At 41.1% G+C, this 19431-nt stretch overlaps 1 protein-coding gene across 4 annotated transcripts in view; it reads left to right on the top strand.

Annotated features, from left to right (window-relative positions):
• Window positions 1–19431, top strand: part of DPP6 (dipeptidyl peptidase like 6) — an 826229-nt gene that overhangs the window by 477777 nt on the left and 329021 nt on the right. For all 4 annotated transcript variants that reach the window (XM_072776861.1, XM_072776859.1, XM_072776858.1 and 1 more), the window contains exon 2: window positions 577–691. In XM_072776861.1, the coding sequence (XP_072632962.1) occupies window positions 577–691 (115 nt within the window). The remainder of the gene's footprint in view (window positions 1–576; window positions 692–19431) is intronic.

Here is a 19431-nt window from a genome sequence, read left to right as displayed (position 1 = left end):
AATTACCCAGTGAAGAGATCTGGGGAATCTTGAAATCTTGTATGAAGTTCTATAGAAGGAAGAAAGGGCTCAAGATAGTGAACAACGCATACAAGTTAGTTAAACTTGGTATGTGGTATGTGCTAAATAAACATTTGAATCTGGTACTCTGGGATAGAAGTTAACAGTGTGGGTGTGAATGAAAAGGAAGATGAGAGAGGATTTGGAGCTGGGAATATTCATCATACTTGGGTTTGATTCAGTGGAGATTAGGTTGGCTGTAATGAAGAGAAATGCCACAGTTGCCCTGTGCTATAGAACTCAGTGTGCCAGGTGTAGAAACATTCAGTTCTCAGAAAAGCTGTAAACATAATAGACTATCATATTCGTTCTTGAGATGAGGTTTTGCCATGGTACAGAGATGAAAGCAGGAGGCAGAAGGGCAGAAAAAAGAGCTACTCATAGCTTCAAGGATAAGAATATGCCTCATTCACTCTTTTGTGTCTTGGTTCTTGATTTAATTGGAATGTATTTATTTGGTTTGTTTTATATCCTTACTTCACTCACTCGGTTTCTCTTTTCTGTTGTTGTTTTTAGGAGCTGGTGGGGAGTAACCCTCCTCAAAGAAACTGGAAGGGAATTGCAATTGCACTCCTTGTGATTCTGGTCATCTGCTCCTTGATTGTCACCTCAGTCATACTGCTGACACCAGGTACTTATATTTATTCTTGGAAAAGCAAGTCACTACAGGAGAAAATGCACAGTTTTGCTTTGCAATTTTTTTCTAAGTAACTACCTGTTACCTAATTTATTTTTCCCAGGTTCTGATTCCCATTGTGCCATATGGTTAAGTGATTAATATGTTTCCATGAAAAAAATCCATTTTGTATGCTTTGAATTCATTGATGTAATTGTTGACTAAGTGTAGAAATGCTCGGTATATATTAAAATTCATAATTACCTATTCATGCTTGACAAGCTTAAAGACAGTGGCATTATAAATATAACAATTCTGTGGATCTCATGGAATTCATGGTTACTATATCAAAGAGGAATTTTAAAAATCATTAAAACAACATACATTGAGTGTGAACTAACAACAGAGGTACTCGAAATAACATAAGAAAGAGTCAGAAATCTTACAGGAAAGAAAAAACACACAAAAATTTTTAGCAAAAACCTACAGCAAAAATGTGTATACACTTGCACCATTGAATGCTTCAAAAATAGGTGCTATAGGACCTTGGAGGATAGAGAGATCCATTGTGAGGAAATTCAGGAGGAAGGTGAGATGTGAAGTGGGCTGTGATGAAATGTTAGCTTAAGGAGAGAAGATTTTTCCTGTAAGATAACTACATGGCAGTTATAGGAAACTACAATGGCCACATTCTCATTGTCGTATTAGATTCCTAATTGTGTGAACAAAAAAAAACACACTTCTAACCGCCAGTAAATAGACTGTACAGGTATTAGACCTTAAGATGGAAAAAGAAGTAGATACATTGAAATGGATAGATAGATAGATAGATAAATTTGTTTTACATTTGTACAAAAAGTGCAAGTAAATTATGGATATACGTTTAAACAATTTCAAAACTTGAATGAAAAAAAGGGTAATCTGTACTCTGAAACCAAAACTAGATAAGGGTATCACAAGAAATGAAAACTATTACCAATATCCCTTATGAATATAGGTGTATATACTATACATCTATATATACTAACAAACTGAATCCAGCAACATATAAAAAGTATATTATACCATAACCAAATGTTATTTATCCCAGGAAAGAAAATTTGATTTACTGTATGAAAGATCAATATAATACATACATATTAATAGAATAAAGAGGGGGAAGGAACCCACATGATCATCTCAATAGACACAGAGCAGACATTTGCAAAGCCCAAAATCTTTTCGTAGCAAAACACTCAACAAGCTAGTAGAACCTTCCTCAATCTGATAAAAAGCATGTATGAAAAACTCACAGCTACTATCATACTTAATGGTGAAAGATTGAAAGCATTTCCCTAAGATCAGGAAAAGACAAGGATACTTAGTCTCCCTGTTTCTATTTCACATTGTATTAGAGATTCTGGCCAAGGCAATGCAAGAGAAAAAGATCCAGATAGGAAAGAAGTAAACTATCTCTTCATAGATAACATGAACTTGTATATAGATAATCTTAAGGAATATACACACACACACAGAAACACACATATGCAGCAAGGGTGGATAATATAGGATCAATATACAAACATCATTTGTATTTCCATATATTAACAATGAACAATCCAAAATTAAATTAATAAAATGTTTCCACCTGCAATAGTTTTGAGAAGAATAATGTACTTAGACTAAATTTAATAGAAGGTGTACAACCTTATCCACAGAAAAAAACATAAAACTAATTGAAATAAATTAAAGAAGACCTAAGAAAACGAAAAGATACTCTGTGTTTATGGATTAGAAGATCTGATATTGGTAACATAGCAATACTTCCTGAATATATTTATAGATTCAACTCAATCTTTATAAAAATCCCAATTTCCCTTTTTGGATAAATAGGCAAGCTGATTCTAAAATTTATATGAAAATGCAAGGGGCTCAGAATAGCCAAAACAACCTTGCAAAAGAATGTTGAAGTACATGTACTTCCTTATTTTAAAACTTACTCTAAAGCTACAGTAATGATGGTACTAGCATAGGTATAATATAGATTAATGGAATAGAACTGAAAGCTCAGAATAAAACCATACATCTATGGCCAATTGATTTTTGACAAAGGCACCAAGATCATGTGATGGGGAAAGAATAGTCTTTTCAACAAATAGTGCTTGCACAACTGAATATCTACATACAAAAGAGCCAAGTTGGAGCCCTACCTCATGCTTTATACAAAAATCAACTCAATGTGTATCAACAAGCTAATAAAAGAGCTGAAACTGTGACATTCTGGAAGAAAACTTAGAGGCATATATTTACAATCTTAGATTAGACAAGCTTCTTAGATATGACACTAAAAGCATAAGCAACCAGAGAGAAATTGGATAAATTGGACATCATCAAACTTAAAAATGTTTGTGCATCAGTGGACAATATCAAGAAAGAGAGAAGACAACCCATAGAATGTGAGAAAAAACTTGCAAGACATATGTTCAGTGAAGATCTAATGTCCAGATTTTATAAATAATTATTGTAACTCAAAGAGAGAAATAATTTAATTAAAAACAACCAAAGGATTTCAAAAGTATATATCCAAAGAAATATAAATAGCCCATAAGCATTAAAAAAAGATGCTCAACATCATTTGTCATCAAAGACATGCAAATCAGATTCACATTATACCACTTTGTACACTTTAGGATTGCTATAAAAAGGGGGAAAAATGAAAAATAACATGTATTGGTAAAAATGTGGGAAAATGGGAAACTTCAAACATTATTAATTAGAATGTAAAATTTTGTAGACTCTGTGAAAAACGTTCAGTAGTTCCTCAAAAAGTCATAGAGTTAGCATATGACCAAGTATACCACGGGTATACACTCCCACGTGTATACCCAAGAAAACAGAAAACATGTTCATAGAGAAACTTGCATATGCCTGTCCATAGCACTGTTATTCATAAGAGCCAAAAAGGAACAACCCAGTTCCTTTCACCCAGTGAATAGATAAATGTGGTATGTGGTATTAATGTGGTATGGCCATACAGTGGAATATTATTCAACTATACAAATGAATGAATCTCTGATATATACTACCACATGGATAAAAGTTGAAGTAATTATGCTAAATGCAAGAAGTTAAACCCAAAAGGCCACATATTGCATGATCCTAGAATGGTCAAATCCATAGAGATAGAGTAGAGGTACATTAGTAGTTGCCAAAGTCTGGAGGTGGAGACAGTAAGGAGTGGCTGCTAATAAGTATGAGATTTCTTTTCTTTTTTTTAATGACATTATATTTTTAGAGAAGTTTCAGATTCACAGAAAAATTGAGAGGAAAGCACAGAGATTTCCCATATACTGTCTGTCCCCACACAACGTTGCATAGCCTCCCTGGTTATCAACCTCCCCACGGGGTGGTACATTTGATACAACTGATAAGCCTACATGGGTACATCAGAATAAGATGTCTTTTGGAAGTGATGAATATTCTGGAATTTGATAGTGGCAGTGGATTCACGACTCTGTTAATGCCTCAAGAACTACTGAATTGTACATGTTAAAAAGCGAAACTTCATAGTAAATGAATTCCATCACACTTTAGCCATTAGTTTGAACGATGGTGGGAAAATTATTAAAAACACTGGTGTAATCTAGGCATACACACACACACACACACACACACACACACACACACACACTAAAGTATCATAAAAACGTGCCTAACATTGAAGAGGTTTCGGTGGCAATTACGACAAAGAGAATGTGGCCCTCTCCCTGGGTGTTCGTTCGTTCTTTCTTTCTTTTAAAAGATTTTATTTATTTGTTCATGAGATACACAAAGAGAGGCAGAGACAGAGCAGAAGGAGAAGCAGGCTTCACGGGGGGAGCCCAATGTGGGACTCAATCCCAGGACCCCAGGATCATGCCCTGAGCCTAAGGCAGATGCTCTACTGCTAAGCCACCTAGGGGTCCCCCTAGGTATTCTTTCTGAGCATACCAGAGTTGCCTGAGGACCTGGACTTGAGATTCAAGATAGTACATCTGATGGATCAGGGAAAAAAGTGGAATCAGCCACTGAAATCTGAGTAGGGGAAGGGCGAGTAAAGGCAAATACTTTTTCTATTTTGTGATTGGCTGATGGTATTTCGCCTTCACCAGGGATTTCAGCAACCACATTTTTTTTAAAGGTTTCATTTATTTATTCGTGAGAGAGAGAGAGAGAGGCAGAGACACGGGCAGAGGGAGAAGCAGGCTCCATGCAGGGAGCCCGATGTGGGACTCAATCCCAGGACTCTGGGATCATGCCCTGGGCCGAAGGCACGCACTAAACCTCTGAGCCACCCAGGGATCCCCAATTACGTGTTTTTAATTAATGTGGAGACAATCCGGTCTTCCTCAGGATTCCTGCAGTACGTGTTCCTTACCTGTGTTTTCCTTTGAACAGGACTGTGAGGGAAGGATTACTGAACAGTTGCTTCTGTGGTTGTCCAGCACTGGCTCTGAGGCTTAGAAAGCAACAGCGCTTTAAGTAGTTTGTGGTGGCTCCCACCCTCCCAAGGCACATGTGATTGTTTGTGCCACCTGGAGTCCCAGGGCTCCTGCGGTGGTCACTTTGGAGTGAAATAAAAGGGCGCCCTGGAGTGCCTCTGTCCCCCAGCAGTCCAGCAGTGAGGCTGCATGGTAAACGTCCCAGAAGCCCTCCCTCCTTGTGCTCATGCAGCACACACGGAGAGCTGGCCCTCAGCCTTCTCTGCTGCACGGGGAAGCGTGTCCTGGTCTCTTGAGTGCAGCCGCCAACCCCGGGAGTCATTTCCACTGGACTCCTGTGCAGCAGCGTGCCCTCTGCAGTCACGAGTGTCCTCACTGTAAGCCGTCACCTCTTTGAACGCTGGCGGCCAGTTGTCAGGGGCAACGACAAGGAGTGGGCAAGAGGCACCTGCCGGTGGTGGGGCCCTGGTGAATCCCTGAATTCCAGAAAAGGCTTTGAAGAGCAGGAGTTCTTTTATTCTCCTGTTAAAATACAAATGTGGCCAAGCCTTGCCTAAGCCCTGAGCTCTGTTGGGCTTCTGTAGCCGGTATTTCTTTCTATGGGTTGTGCTGCTCAGGCCGTGTGTCCTGGGGTTGGGACAATCAGCCGTGCCCCTTCCCTCCCATTGCAGTCTATCTGCATCTGCTGTCCTGGGGTGCAGCGCTGGCTTTTGTTTGGCAATCGCAATTCTGTCTGGCGGAAAAGAACATCAAATCACTCTACCTGCCACTGGCTCCAGAGCTTTCTCAAATTCATGAACCTGCAGAGCATCCTCACTTCAACCAATAGTACAGACTATTGGTCCAACATCAACGCTCCCCTCTTGGGGGCTGAGAGCCTTGAGCTCAGTGCCCAGTGAAGTGTGAGCAAAGGAGACACAGATGCTCTTCCTGAGAGCTCAGCATCGGTTAAGAAAAAGACCGCAGGAATGGGCACAAGGAGAATCTCCCTTGTGTCGTGTGATCAAGTAGCAAAAACAAAAGAGAAGTGTGAGGCAGGGCTTGGGTAAGGCCTATTGAGTGGGGTTCATCCCTGACAGCCTGTGGCCATGGTTCTGGGTAGCAGTGGCTTCCCCTGGGGGAGGGATGAAGTACAGTCTTGAGGAGATGAGAGTCCTCGTGATAATAACACCTTGAAAATTTTTGTGCCATCCTGGGTGTGTTGCCTTGCCTCTGTTTTGATAGATGTACTTAGAAATTATGGGGGCACCTGGGTGGCTCAATGGTTGAGCATCTGCCTTCAGCTCAGGTCATGATCCTAGGGTCCTGGGATTGAGTTGCATTGGGATCCCCACAGGGAGCCTGCTTCTCCCTCTGCCTGTGTCTCTGCATCTCTCTCTGTGTCTCTCATGAATAAATAAATTTAAAAAATATTTTTTTTTAAAAAAGAAAGAAATTGTAGTAGGGACTTTTCATAAGATAATCTTTCCCAAGGACTGCCTGCTTCTCGTCTTATATTCTGGTTTGTTGAAACTCCAATCACCGCACCTGCTTTCTACTCGCCCAGAAAATCCATTCTGAACTCACTGGGGTCAGCCTTTTCATAGAAACGTCCCCAACGAATATAAATAATAGTGAAAGGGAATAGAAGGGAAGGGAGAAGAAATGGGTAGGAAATATCAGAAAGGGAGACAGAACATGAAGACTCCTAACTCTGGGAAACAAACTAAGGGTGGTGGAAGGGGAGGAGGGCGGGGGGGTGGGGGTGACTGGGTGACGGGCACTGAGGGGGGCACTTGACGGGATGAGCACTGGGTGTTATTCTGTATGTTGGCAAATTGAACACCAATAAAAAATAAATTTATTATTAAAAACAAAAAAGAAACGTCCCCAACTCACGTGGGCCCCCTTTCCAGGAAGAATCACCATGGAGGCGATGTCGGTGCCCAGGATCTTGAAGTGCTCATGGTGATCATTCTGAACGACAAGTACCTTGTTCCGTTGTGCAGTCTAATTACCCCCAGTTACGCACAATTTATGTTTTAAAAATCAAATTAAAAGTGTTGAAGGCAATCTTGCCTCCAAAGGGACTAGCCGAATAAGAATGTGTCCTTTTCAATTGTGTCATTCATTTCTCCCTTGCTAGTCTGTGCCCTTTCCTAAATTTCTCTTTGGCGTGATAGACTCCAAAGTTACCTTTTTTATTTTCAGCTATTAAATACGCGGCCTACCCTGGGTCACACGCAATGGCGTATGCCTTTTTTTGGCAAATACAGTTATTGCATTCCAATGCAAAGGCCTCTGACATTCTCCACTGCCACAGCGAATGTCGAATGCTGTAGGAGCTGAAAAATCCAGCAGGATCACGTTTGCATTGAAATAGCCCTGACAGTTGACCTTATGGATTTTCACATTAGAGAAGATGGACACCAGTTTCAGGTGGTGTGGAACGGAAAAGCCTCGGACATTTGAAAGTCACAGTGACAGTAGACTGGGCGGCGGCCATGCAGAGGTTATCAGAGTATAAGACTCATTAGTCTTTTGGGTGGGAGCAGAGCATAGAGATAATTTTTATGGAGTTGAAATTCCATCACCAGTGTAGGTCCAGTGTCTGTAACAGCTATGCTGACTCTCAGCTTATCTTTTTTTAATTTTCAATTGGACCCAATAGACTTTACTGAGAGGGAGTGAAATCTAGCAAATTGGCCATCATGGCTCATAAATTGGATTCTCCTATAAGAAGGAATAGGTACGAGCAAGTCAGACACTTAATCAAGTGTTCTGAATGTGCACCAGAGTCAAAATAAGATGAAATGGGTTTGTGTGGAAAAAAAAAAAAAAAAGAGATGTATTAAAATTACATTTGAGAGAATCCTTCCACTTCAGAGGTGTGACTGCTAGTTAACAAAGGAAGCTCTGTAATAACATTTCTATAGATTTTGTTTTTTTAATAGGCTATTATTTTAGGGTAGTTTGGGATTCACAGCAAAACTGAGAAGCAGGCACAGAGTTTTCCCAGACACCCTCTGGCCCCAGGCACACAGAGCATCCCCCCTTACCGATCCCTCCCTCCCCAGAGTGGCACATTTTTACAATGGATGAACCTGCATTGACCCATCATCCTCACTCAATGTGCATAGTTTACATTAAGGTGCACTCTTGGGGAAGCTCCTAGGGGGACTCAGTCCATCAAGCATCCAGGTTGATTTCAGCTCAGGTTGTGATCTCAGGGTCGTGGGATCGAGTCCCATGTCAGACTCCACACTCAGAATGGAATTTGCTTAAGTTTCTCTCTCCCTCTCCCTCTGCCCCTCCCTCCCCACACTCTCATTCTCTCTCTCTCTCTCTCCTCTTTCTGTCTCTCTCTCTCTCAAATAATCAAATAAATCTTTTTTAAAAAGGTGCACTCTCGGTGTCGTACATGCCGTGGGCTTGGGAGAATGTGTAATGACACACATCCATCATTACAGTATTGTTACAGAATAGCTTCGCTGGCCTGAGAACCCTCTGTGGTCTCTTCATCCCTCCCTGCCCCAGAACGCTGGCAGCGATCTTTTTACTGTCTCTGCAATCGTGCCTTTTCCAGAATGTCATACAGTTGGACATACAGTCCTTCTTTCACTTAGCAGTAGGCTTTTAAGGTTCTTCCCTGACTTTTTCATGGCTTGACAGCTCATTTCTTTTTGGTGCTGAATAATATTCCATTGTCTGGATGGACCACAGTTTGGTTTTCCATCCACCCACTGAAGGACATTTTGGCTGCTTCCATGTCTTGGTGATTATGAACAAAGCTGCTATAAACATTCACATGCAGGTTTTTATGTAGACATAATTTTCAACTTCTTTGGATAAATACCAAAGAGTGTGATTACTGAAGTATATGCTAGGAAGGTATTTGGTTTTGTGAGAAACTGCCAAACTGCCTTCCAAACTGGCTGCACCATTCTGCATCCTCATCAGTGATCCATCATTCATCATTCATCAGTGATGAATGACACACTTCCTGTGTCTCCACAGCCTTGCCAACACTTGGTGTTGGCAGCATTCTGGATTTGGGCCATTCTAATAGGTGTGTAGTGATATCTCATTGTTTGAAGCTAATCTTTTAAAAATTCTGGAATGATTGATTTTTAAACACTTATGTAAAACACATATATAATATTATATCGATTGATGAATTTTCAAACTGAACAGGCTCTTATAGCCAGTATCCAGATCAAGACACAGAATACAACCACCATCACAAGAGCCCCTAACCATGCTTTCTCATCACTAATCCTCCCAAAGGTCCCCTAATTTCTAACATCATAGAATAGTTTTCATGCTTTTATACTTTTTGCATTTCCAGTATTAATATAATCATGTGGTGTGCATTCTTTTACAATAGATTGTTTTGTTCAATAGAATGTTTATGTTTATGATATTTTAAGTTGTATTGATGCCCCATTTTTAGTCTACATATAATCTGTATATAGTCCCTATGATAATCGCAAAGTAGCTTAACAGTAATTTAATAATTTGTTTGTGTATCGTGACAAGTACATACACCTTACTGTTTCTTACTGTTTCTTTTAGAAATAGGTAGTTTGGCCATGTTTTCCAGGTATTTTCTTTGTTCTCTTTCCTGTATTAAACTCATCCCCCAAATCTGATCTCATCAGAGCTCATCTGTATATATGACTATGGCCAAGTGTCCTATCCGAGGATGCATAAGTTACTTGATAGGCTCTGGTATTGTTGCCTTGCACTTGGGCATCTGTAATTGTGTTTCTAGATTCCTTTGTTCATACCCACCTGCTAACTGCCGGATTGGGTGAATTGAGTCTACTCTGGTCATGAAATACATACTTGTTTTAGCTGCTCTTGCTACTGCCACCCTTGTCATCGTTTCTGGCTAAAGTTAATTAGTTAATGCTAAGTGAAATTAGGTCCCATAAAGGGATTGTGAAGATAGTATTTATTATGACAGTTTGGAATATGGGTGAGATTGGGGAGGACAGGAAGCATTGGTGGAAGGTTTTATGAAAGATGAGGAATATGAAAGTCAGATGCAGGAGAGATGAAGGAAATCCAAGAGGGAAGGTCACCACAAGGCATAATAATCCTGGAGCACTAGCTGGGCAGAAGGGCCTGCCTGAAAGCCCTGGATGGACATAATGAACGTAAGGACTTAAGGCTGAAAGGCGGCAGTGGTGACAGACTGGGATGCCAGGCACTGGATTTGAGATTGTCCTCTAAGGGTTCCTGTTGTCTGAAACAATTTATAAGTTGAAACTGTTTTTAGAATCTTTTAAAAATATTTATTTATTTATTTATTTATTTATTTATTTATTTATTTATTTATGATAGACATAGAGAGAGAGAGGCAGAGACACAGGAGGAGGGAGAAGCAGGCTCCATGCCAGGAGCCCGACGTGGGACTCGATCCCGGGTCTCCAGGATCACGCCCTGGGCCAAAGGCAGGCACCAAACCACCGAGCCACCCAGGGATCCTTGTTTTTAGAATCTGATAAAACTATAAATCATCTCATCATTGGAAAAAGGCATATATGTCCTCATAAACATTTTTTAAACATTTTTAAAAGATTTCATTTGTTTATTTGAGATAGAAAGAGCACAAATGAGAGTTGGGGAACACAGAGGGAGAGAGCGAAGCAGACTCCCTGTTGAGCAGGGAGCCCAATGCAGGACTCAATCTAGAACCATGACCTGAGCCCAAGGCAGACGTTTCACTGACTGAGCCGCCCAGGTCCCCATCCGCATAAACATTTGTTTTTTTTTTGTTTGTTTGTTTGTTTTGTTTTGTTTTTTTTTTGTTTTTTTTGTGTGTGTTTTTTTTATAAAGAACTTTTTATTTATTTATTTTTTTATTGGTGTTCAATTTACTAACATACAGAATAACCCCCAGTGCCCGTCACCCATTCACTCCCACCCCCCGCCCTCCTCCCCTTCTACCACCCCTAGTTCGTTTCCCAGAGTTAGCAGTCTTTACGTTCTGTCTCCCTTTCTGATATTTCCCACACATTTCTTCTCCCTTCCCTTATATTCCCTTTCACTATTATTTATATTCCCCAAATGAATGAGAACATATAATGTTTGTCCTTCTCCGACTGACTTACTTCACTCAGCATAATACCCTCCAGTTCCATCCACGTTGAAGCAAATGGTGGGTATTTGTCATTTCTAATAGCTGAGTAATATTCCATTGTATACATAAACCACATCTTCTTTATCCATTCATCTTTCGTTGGACACCGAGGCTCCTTCCACAGTTTGGCTATCGTGGCCATTGCTGCTATAAACATCGGGGTGCAGGTGTCCCGGCGTTTCATTGCATCTGTATCTTTGGGGTAAATCCCCAACAGTGCAATTGCTGGGTCGTAGGGCAGGTATATTTTTAACTGTTTGAGGAACCTCCACACAGTTTTCCAGAGTGGCCGCACCAGTTCACATTCCCACCAACAGTGTAAGAGGGTTCCCTTTTCTCCGCATCCTCTCCAACATTTGTTGTTTCCTACCTTGTTAATTTTCCCCATTCTGACTGGTGTGAGGTGGTATCTCATTGTGGTTTTGATTTGTATTTCCCTGATGGCAAGTGATGCAGAGCATTTTCTCATATGCATGTTGGCCATGTCTATGTCTTCCTCTGTGAGATTTCTGTTCATGTCTTTTGCCCATTTCATGATTGGATTGTTTGTTTCTTTGGTGTTGAGTTTAATAAGTTCTTTATAGATCTTGGAAACTAGCCCTTTATCTGATATGTCATTTGCAAATATCTTCTCCCATTCTGTAGGTTGTCTTTGAGTTTTGTTGACTGTATCCTTTGCTGTGCAAAAGCTTCTTATCTTGATGAAGTCCCAATAGTTCATTTTTGCTTTTGTTTCTTTTGCCTTCGTGGATGTATCTTGCAAGAAGTTACTATGGCCGAGTTCAAAAAGGGTGTTGCCTGTGTTCTTCTCTAGGATTTTGATGGAATCTTGTCTCACATTTAGATCTTTCATCCATTTTGAGTTTATCTTTGTGTATGGTGCGAGAGAGTGGTCTAGTTTCATTCTTCTGCATGTGGATGTCCAATTTTCCCAGCACCATTTATTGAAGAGACTGTCTTTCTTCCAATGGATAGTCTTTCCTCCTTTATCGAATATTAGTTGCCCATAAAGTTGAGGGTCCACTTCTGGATTCTCTATTCTGTTCCACTGATCTATGTGTCTGTTTTTGTGCCAGTACCACACTGTCTTGATGACCACAGCTTTGTAGTACAACCTGAAATCTGGCATTGTGATGATGTGATGGTTTTCTTTTTTAAAATTCCCCTGGCTATTCGGGGTCTTTTCTGATTCCACACAAATCTTAAAATAATTTGTTCTAACTCTCTGAAGAAAGTCCATGGTATTTTGATAGGGATTGCATTAAACGTGTATATTGCCCTGGGTAACATTGACATTTTCACAATATGAATTCTTCCAATCCATGAGCATGGAATATTTTTCCATCTCTTTGTGTCTTCCTCAATTTCTTTCAGAAGTGTTCTATAGTTTTGAGGGTATAGATCCTTTACATCTTTGGTTAGGTTTATTCCTAGGTATCTTATGCTTTTGGGTGCAATTGTAAATGGGATTGACTCCTTAATTTCTCTTTCTTCAGTCTCATTGTTAGTGTATAGAAATGCCACTGACTTCTGGGCATTGATTTTGTATCCTGCCACGCTACCGAATTGCTGTATGAGTTCTAGCAATCTTGGGGTGGAGACTTTTGGGTTTTCTATGTAGAGTATCATGTCATCGGCGAAGAGGGAGAGTTTGACTTCTTCTTTGCCAATTTGAATGCCTTTAATGTCTTTTTGTTGTCTGATTGCTGAGGCTAGGACTTCCAGTACTATGTTGAACAGCAGTGGTGAGAGTGGACATCCCTGGAAAGCCACAAACTACCAAAACTGGAACAGAAAGAAATAGAAAACCTGAACAGGCCAATAACCAGGGAGGAAATTGAAGCAGTCATTAAAAACCTCCCAAGACACAAGAGTCCAGGGCCAGATGGCTTCCCAGGGGAATTTTATCAAACGTTTAAAGAGGAAACCATACCTATTCTCCTAAAGCTGTTTGGAAAGATAGAAAGAGATGGAGTACTTCCAAATTGGTTCTATGAGGCCAGCATCACCTTAATTCCAAAACCAGACAAAGACCCCACCAAAAAGGAGAATTACAGACCAGTATCCCTGATGAACATGGATGCAAAAATTCTCAACAAGATACTGGCCAATAGGATCCAACAATACATTAAGAAAATTATTCACCATGACCAAGTAGGATTTATCCCTGGGACACAAGGCTGGTTCAACACCCGTAAAACAATCAATGTGATTCATCATATCAGCAAGAGAAAAACCAAGAACCATATGATCCTCTCATTGGATGCAGAGAAAGCATTTGACAAAATACAGCATCCATTCCTGATCAAAACTCTTCAGAGTGTAGGGATAGAGGGAACATTCCTCGACATCTTAAAAGCCATCTATGAAAAGCCCACAGCAAATATAATTCTCAATGGGGAAGCACTGGGAGCCTTTCCCCTAAGATCACGCATAAACATTTGAATGCACTTCAGGAATCTCATGTGCCTGGTCAGCCTGCCCACAGGCCTGTTAGGAATCAGCTTGAGCATTTGTCCAAAGCCCAGATATTACAATATATCAGACTACATTTGTCCCCCACAGAATGCCTCACTAAAATAACTCAAACCATAAGTGTTGCATTGTTTCATAAAAGAAGTCCAGGGGCACCTGGGTGGCTTAGTTCAAGCATCCATCCGACTCTTAACTTTGGCTTAGGTCATGATCTCAGGGTTGTGAGATCAAGCCCCACATAGGGCTTCACACTTAGCACAGATTCTGCTCAAGATTTTCTCTTCATGTGCCCCTCCCTCCATTCACCTCTCTCTCTTTCTCTCTCTCTCTCTCTCCAAGATAAGTAAATTAAAAAAAAAAAAAAAGAAGATTCTCTCTCTCTTCCCTCTGCTCTTCCCCTTCTTTAAACAAACAAACAAAACAAAACAAAAGGAGAAGTCCAGACACAGCCAGGATGGTTCAGTAGCTCAGGTATCTCTGCTGTTATCGTCAGCATGCTGGCAAAGTGACTGCACTGGCTTCACACATCACACCTCCTATCCTCACTAGAAAGAAGGGAAAATCACAGGACTTGCCTCATGTAGTTCTGTCTTTGTCTGAAACCAGCTGGGAGACAGCTTACTTGCCACAACCATCTTGCATGGCCTCCCTTAGCTGGAAGAAGTTTCCAGAAAGTCAGTGTTTCTAAGGGTCAGCCTCTGCAGAGTTGAAAAGAGTACAGTGACTCAGAGAGGCAGCCTCCTGTCTGCCACAACAAGACCCCTTGATTTATGAAATACTTTATGGATGCAGTCTACATGCCTTGAACTCAGTGAATTTGCACCATTCTTTAAATTGAAACAAATCTGAGAAGAGGGAGTTCTGACAGGTTTCCATAAAAGAAAGAATTAATTTACATGGCTACTAACCTTATAGTTAGTTGCAAACTTCCAAAGTCTTGAGAAGTGAGTCCCTGGGAGGATCTTAACAGGCTCTACTTTGACTTTTCATCATTAGTTCTAGGATTGCGAGGTACATCTTGGTTATTTATTGAATCCTTACACTAAAGAGCCATTTATCTGAGGGATGGCAGTAGATTGTTATGCGTGCTTGCATTAAGAATCTAAGCTGAGGCAAATGTGCCTACGTATTTATCCATAAAGGGACATTTTTCAAAGCATTGCTACATTTTGCATCCTGTGTTAAAGGCACAGTTGTATATAGACCATGAAAAAGATAAATCCCATCCTGGCACTCTGATTTTCTTTAGTCTGTTGCCTGGTTTGGATGAAAGCCCCTTGGGAAAGTTCAAGTGAATTTAGGGAGCCTTCAGGACCATCTGTTACAAGGAGCTGGCTAGTCTAATAGTTGCTATTTTAGGAAAGACTCTGGCCAGTCAGAAAACCAAAGACAGCAATTCAGGAGTCTCAGTTGAGTTACCAGGTCTGAGTCAAGAATACAGAAATAGATGATATAATAAAATCAGAGAAGGGGAGAGAAATTGCCCACAGTGAACTAGGCAGGTCAGAGCACCAAGGAGGATTGATTTCCAGGCAGCAATGGTCCACCTTCTCTATGAGACAGAGCTCTTCTCTTTTTTTTTTTTTTATTTATTTATGATAGTCACAGAGAGAGAGAGAGAGAGGCAGAGACACAGGCAGAGGGAGAAGCAGGCTCCATGCACCGGGAGCCCGATGTGGGATTCGATCCTGGGTCTCCAGGATCACGCCCTGGGCCAAAGGCAAGTGCCAAACCGCTGCGCCACCCAGGGATCCCCAGAGCTCTTCTCTTACCTTAAACCCTGCTGGAATAACCATTTATCACTTCAGCAAAAACAGCATATCCTCAAATGGCTATTTTCTATTCCTCAAATTCCAGATTATCTCTAAATAAACTCTGTGCTTTTTATATGAGGTACTAAAATGAGCAGAAATTAGGTTAAGAGATAATTTACATAACCTCAGATGTATTAGTCTTTTTCTCTCTTGCTTTATCCTTATCCAGATTCTTTTTTGATTTTTTTCTTAAAAATTTAGTGAATGTGTGATTATTGTGTTTTCAGAGGATGCCTTCTAAAGTTATGGGTTAGTTAGAAATGGAGAAAAGGTCTTAAGGGATCAGCTGGGTGAGAAGACACCCCCCCCCAAAGGTTCCATGTCCTAATCCCTGGAACATCACCTATTTATATGGCAAAAAAGGGATTGTTGGAGGGTGGTGGGTGGGGGGAGGTTTCCTGCTTTATGCATGAATCCTAAATGCAGCCACACATATCTGTATGAGAAGGAGGCAGAGGGAGATCTGACACAGACAGGGGAAAAGGCAACGTGACCAGGGAGGCAGAGATCACAGTGATGCAGCCACGAGCATCGATGGGGACAAAGAAGGGAGGCTTCCCTAGAGCTCTGTAGGCTCGGAGTGCACCCTACTGGCATCTTGCTCTTGGCCCAGGGAGACTGACTTTGGACTTCCGGTCTCCACAACTGTAAGAGAGCAAACGTCAGCTGTTCTGAGCCACCCCATTTGTGGTGATGGCTCACAGGAAACTAAAACAAAGGGAAATAAATGCCTTTTCCAGTCTTGCAGTGGCCGTATCTTACAGGTGTCTGAGGTGGGTGACAGAGCTAGAAAGAGGTGTGCTGGACATGCCAGGGTCCACCCGCTCACTGGAGAGTCCATGCCAGCCTCCACACCTCTCTGCAGGCCTCCTCTCAGCTTTAAAATTTGGTTCTTTTTCATCTCTGCCCACCAGGGAAGGATCTGAAATGTTTTCGTATAAATGTATATATTGGTGTTCTTAAAATGTTAAGTGGAAAGGACAGTACCCACCCCCTGCCTTGACCTAATTTATTTTTATGATTTTATTTTACATGCATGAAATAGATATAATCTCCACTTACAATTCATATAATTCTTGAGTCTTTAAGCCCAAGATCAAATGCCAGCAGGGTTGTTTTCTGATGAGACCTCTCTTTCTAGCTTGCAGGTGGCCTCTTCTTGCTGTGTCTTATGTTGCTTTTTGTCTTCGTGCATGGAGAGAGAGAGAGAGTGCGTCTCTTCTTCTTTCCTTATGAGAACACCATGTCTGTTGGAGTAGAGCTCCACCTTTATGATCTCATCTAACTTTAATTATCTCCTTTAGGGCTCTATCTCCAAATATCATCACATTGGGGGTTAAGGCTTCAGCATATGAATGGCAGGGGGTGCAGTTCAGTGCATAGCACCCATTCTCATGGACATCTTTGGGGGGCATTATTTTACCTACATAAGCTGACCTCCAGCCCCTAAAGATTCACATCTATCCCAATACAAAGTACATTCTCTCCATCCTAAGGTCTCCAGAGGCCCTGAGCTATTACAGGATTAACTCAAGGTCCAAAATCTCATCAGCAAAAAAGCCCCATATCTCATCATCTAAGTCACCTGAACGAGTTATGGTAAGACTCTGGGTGTGCTCCATTTTGCGACCTGTAGACCCAGTTTAAATTTCATTGTTCCTACTTTGTTGATAGCGAAGCATGACTAGATTTCTTCCTTCATTATGAGAAGAATCTACCAAGGAAATATGAGTATCATCTATAGTAGATAGCATTGATTGTACTTCTTAAAAAAAAAAAAAAAAGCCTACCTGGAAGTATTGATTCCAGAATCTACCAGCACCTGACACAGAGCACTTTCTCAGTTAATTTGCTGGCAGAGGAAGGGAAATGTTTCCTGTGTTTTCATAGCTTTTTCCTTAGACTAAGCCGCTGTCCACGGTTCATCAGTAATGGTACAAACTTAGCAGTGATTTGATGTTAAGCAAAAGCTGTATCATTGGAACTCATGAATTAATGGTTCAGACTTTGAATATCAGAGTTTCCATGCACCTGGGTGGTGCAGTCGGTTGAGCATCCAACTCTTGATTTCAGCTCAGGTCTTGATCTGAGGGTCGTGAGACTGAGCCCTGCATCAAGCTCCATGCTCAGTGTGGAATCTGCTTGGGATTCTCTCTCCCTCTCTCTGCCTCTCCTGATCGTGCTCTCTCCCTCTCGAATAAATAAATGAATCTTTTAACAAACCAGTTTCTTCGATTTCCATATGTTCCTCTGAGTGTTTGTATGAAAGCAAACAAAAATACCAGCTTCTATCGAAACAACATACAGATGTTCCCTGTGACTTATTCTAAATACCAAAGTACTTTTACTCTGAGCCCGGGCTTGGGATCTGCCTCCTCTGGGAGGCTGTATCTGCCCTGCCCACCACAGTCTTTGTCTCCTGGAGATTGAAAACCCTTGTACTTGACACCTGCCACAGCACACATCGCAGGGTGAACACTTGCTGTGTGCCACTGGTGTGTGTGTTCCTTGTTGATCTGTTTCAGAGGCTAAATTTTTCTCATTAAAGAAATGTGTCTGTAAAAAAATGGTTTTCAAACCGTTTTCTTTATTTACATAATTTTTTTAACCTGGAGAACATAGTGTTTTAGCAGGATCCTCATTAGCATTAGCTGCTTGATATTTTCTGTATTCTGTGATTTAATTAGCATCCCACTTGTGGATGGAATAGGTTGCACACATCCAGCTTCTGTGAACAATGTCAACATTCAGATTTCCCTGAGAATGTGGCTAATGCTAGCTTGACTAGCTTTCCATGCCTCTTTGGAGAAGCCTTTATAACCTCTCCGTAGTTTAGGTTTGCCTTCCATAAAATGGCTTTCCTCCCTCCTCTTTCGTAGAGGATCAAGAGTTAAACCTGTCAGTGTCCTCTGAAGACTGCAGAGCATTTTTAGAGTTGTCAGTTATTCCAATTTCTAACACGAGCAGAACTAACAAGAGACTTCTCACTAATCTGGATAGATTTTCTTTATTACTAAATTGGGTTTGTCAGTAGCTAACCTCCACTTGCAGTGATTGAAAACCTCAAGAGGTTATGCTTCACATTAATCCATTTTAGGGTGGTGGAATTTATTTCTAATTTTAAAAATCTCTAGAGAACATTCCAAAATGTTCTCCAGTAATTGTGCTACTTAACAACATAACGGTTTAACAAGCATCCGGCAAGGAGCGTGAGCAATACGCATTGTATTCTGACCTACATAGAGATAGCGGCCTCACTGGGGATTAGGGCATGCCTTTGCCTGCCGGTGAGCTGACCAGGAGGCCATGATAACTACAAGTGCTGTTTGGTTATCCAGCTTTCAGGCTGAAGGAAACTTTACTTTTCGGTCATCCCCAGATTACCTTCAGGGTGAAATCCAAATATAAAAGCCACTGGCCACTAATATCTCCACCTATACATTGACTTCTAGCTTAAGATGGTAGATGGAGCACAGAAATCTTTCCCTTCTGATTTCAAGCAGGTAGAAATGAGAGAAAATAAAACATAGCACCTACTGCTTCTCCTTCATTTTATCCCTCGTTCCAGGGAGTCCCCTGCCTCAAAAGTGGGTTCATATTCAGAGGGTCACCTGTGTTGGGCAAAGGGCTCCAGCCCAAATGGCCACAGGAGACCCAGACAGAGCCTCCAAGTACCCAGGACGTTGCTCGCAACCACATCACCAGGAGTCTCTCATGAACCAGAACACTTTCAGGGAAGAAGCTGAGAGTCATGGGGACCTGCAGGAACTATCCTATCCCCTAGAAAGCAGAACACCAGCTTAAGACACGTGACCACTTAATACACAGGAGCTCTTTCAAGCACTTAAATATAAATTAATAGGGAAAGCAGAAAATGAC

Source organism: Canis lupus, chromosome 15, assembly GCF_048164855.1.
Source record: "Canis lupus baileyi chromosome 15, mCanLup2.hap1, whole genome shotgun sequence".
In the NCBI taxonomy this organism is placed as follows: domain Eukaryota; kingdom Metazoa; phylum Chordata; class Mammalia; order Carnivora; family Canidae; genus Canis; species Canis lupus.
This window is presented reverse-complemented; position numbering and strand designations above follow the sequence as displayed.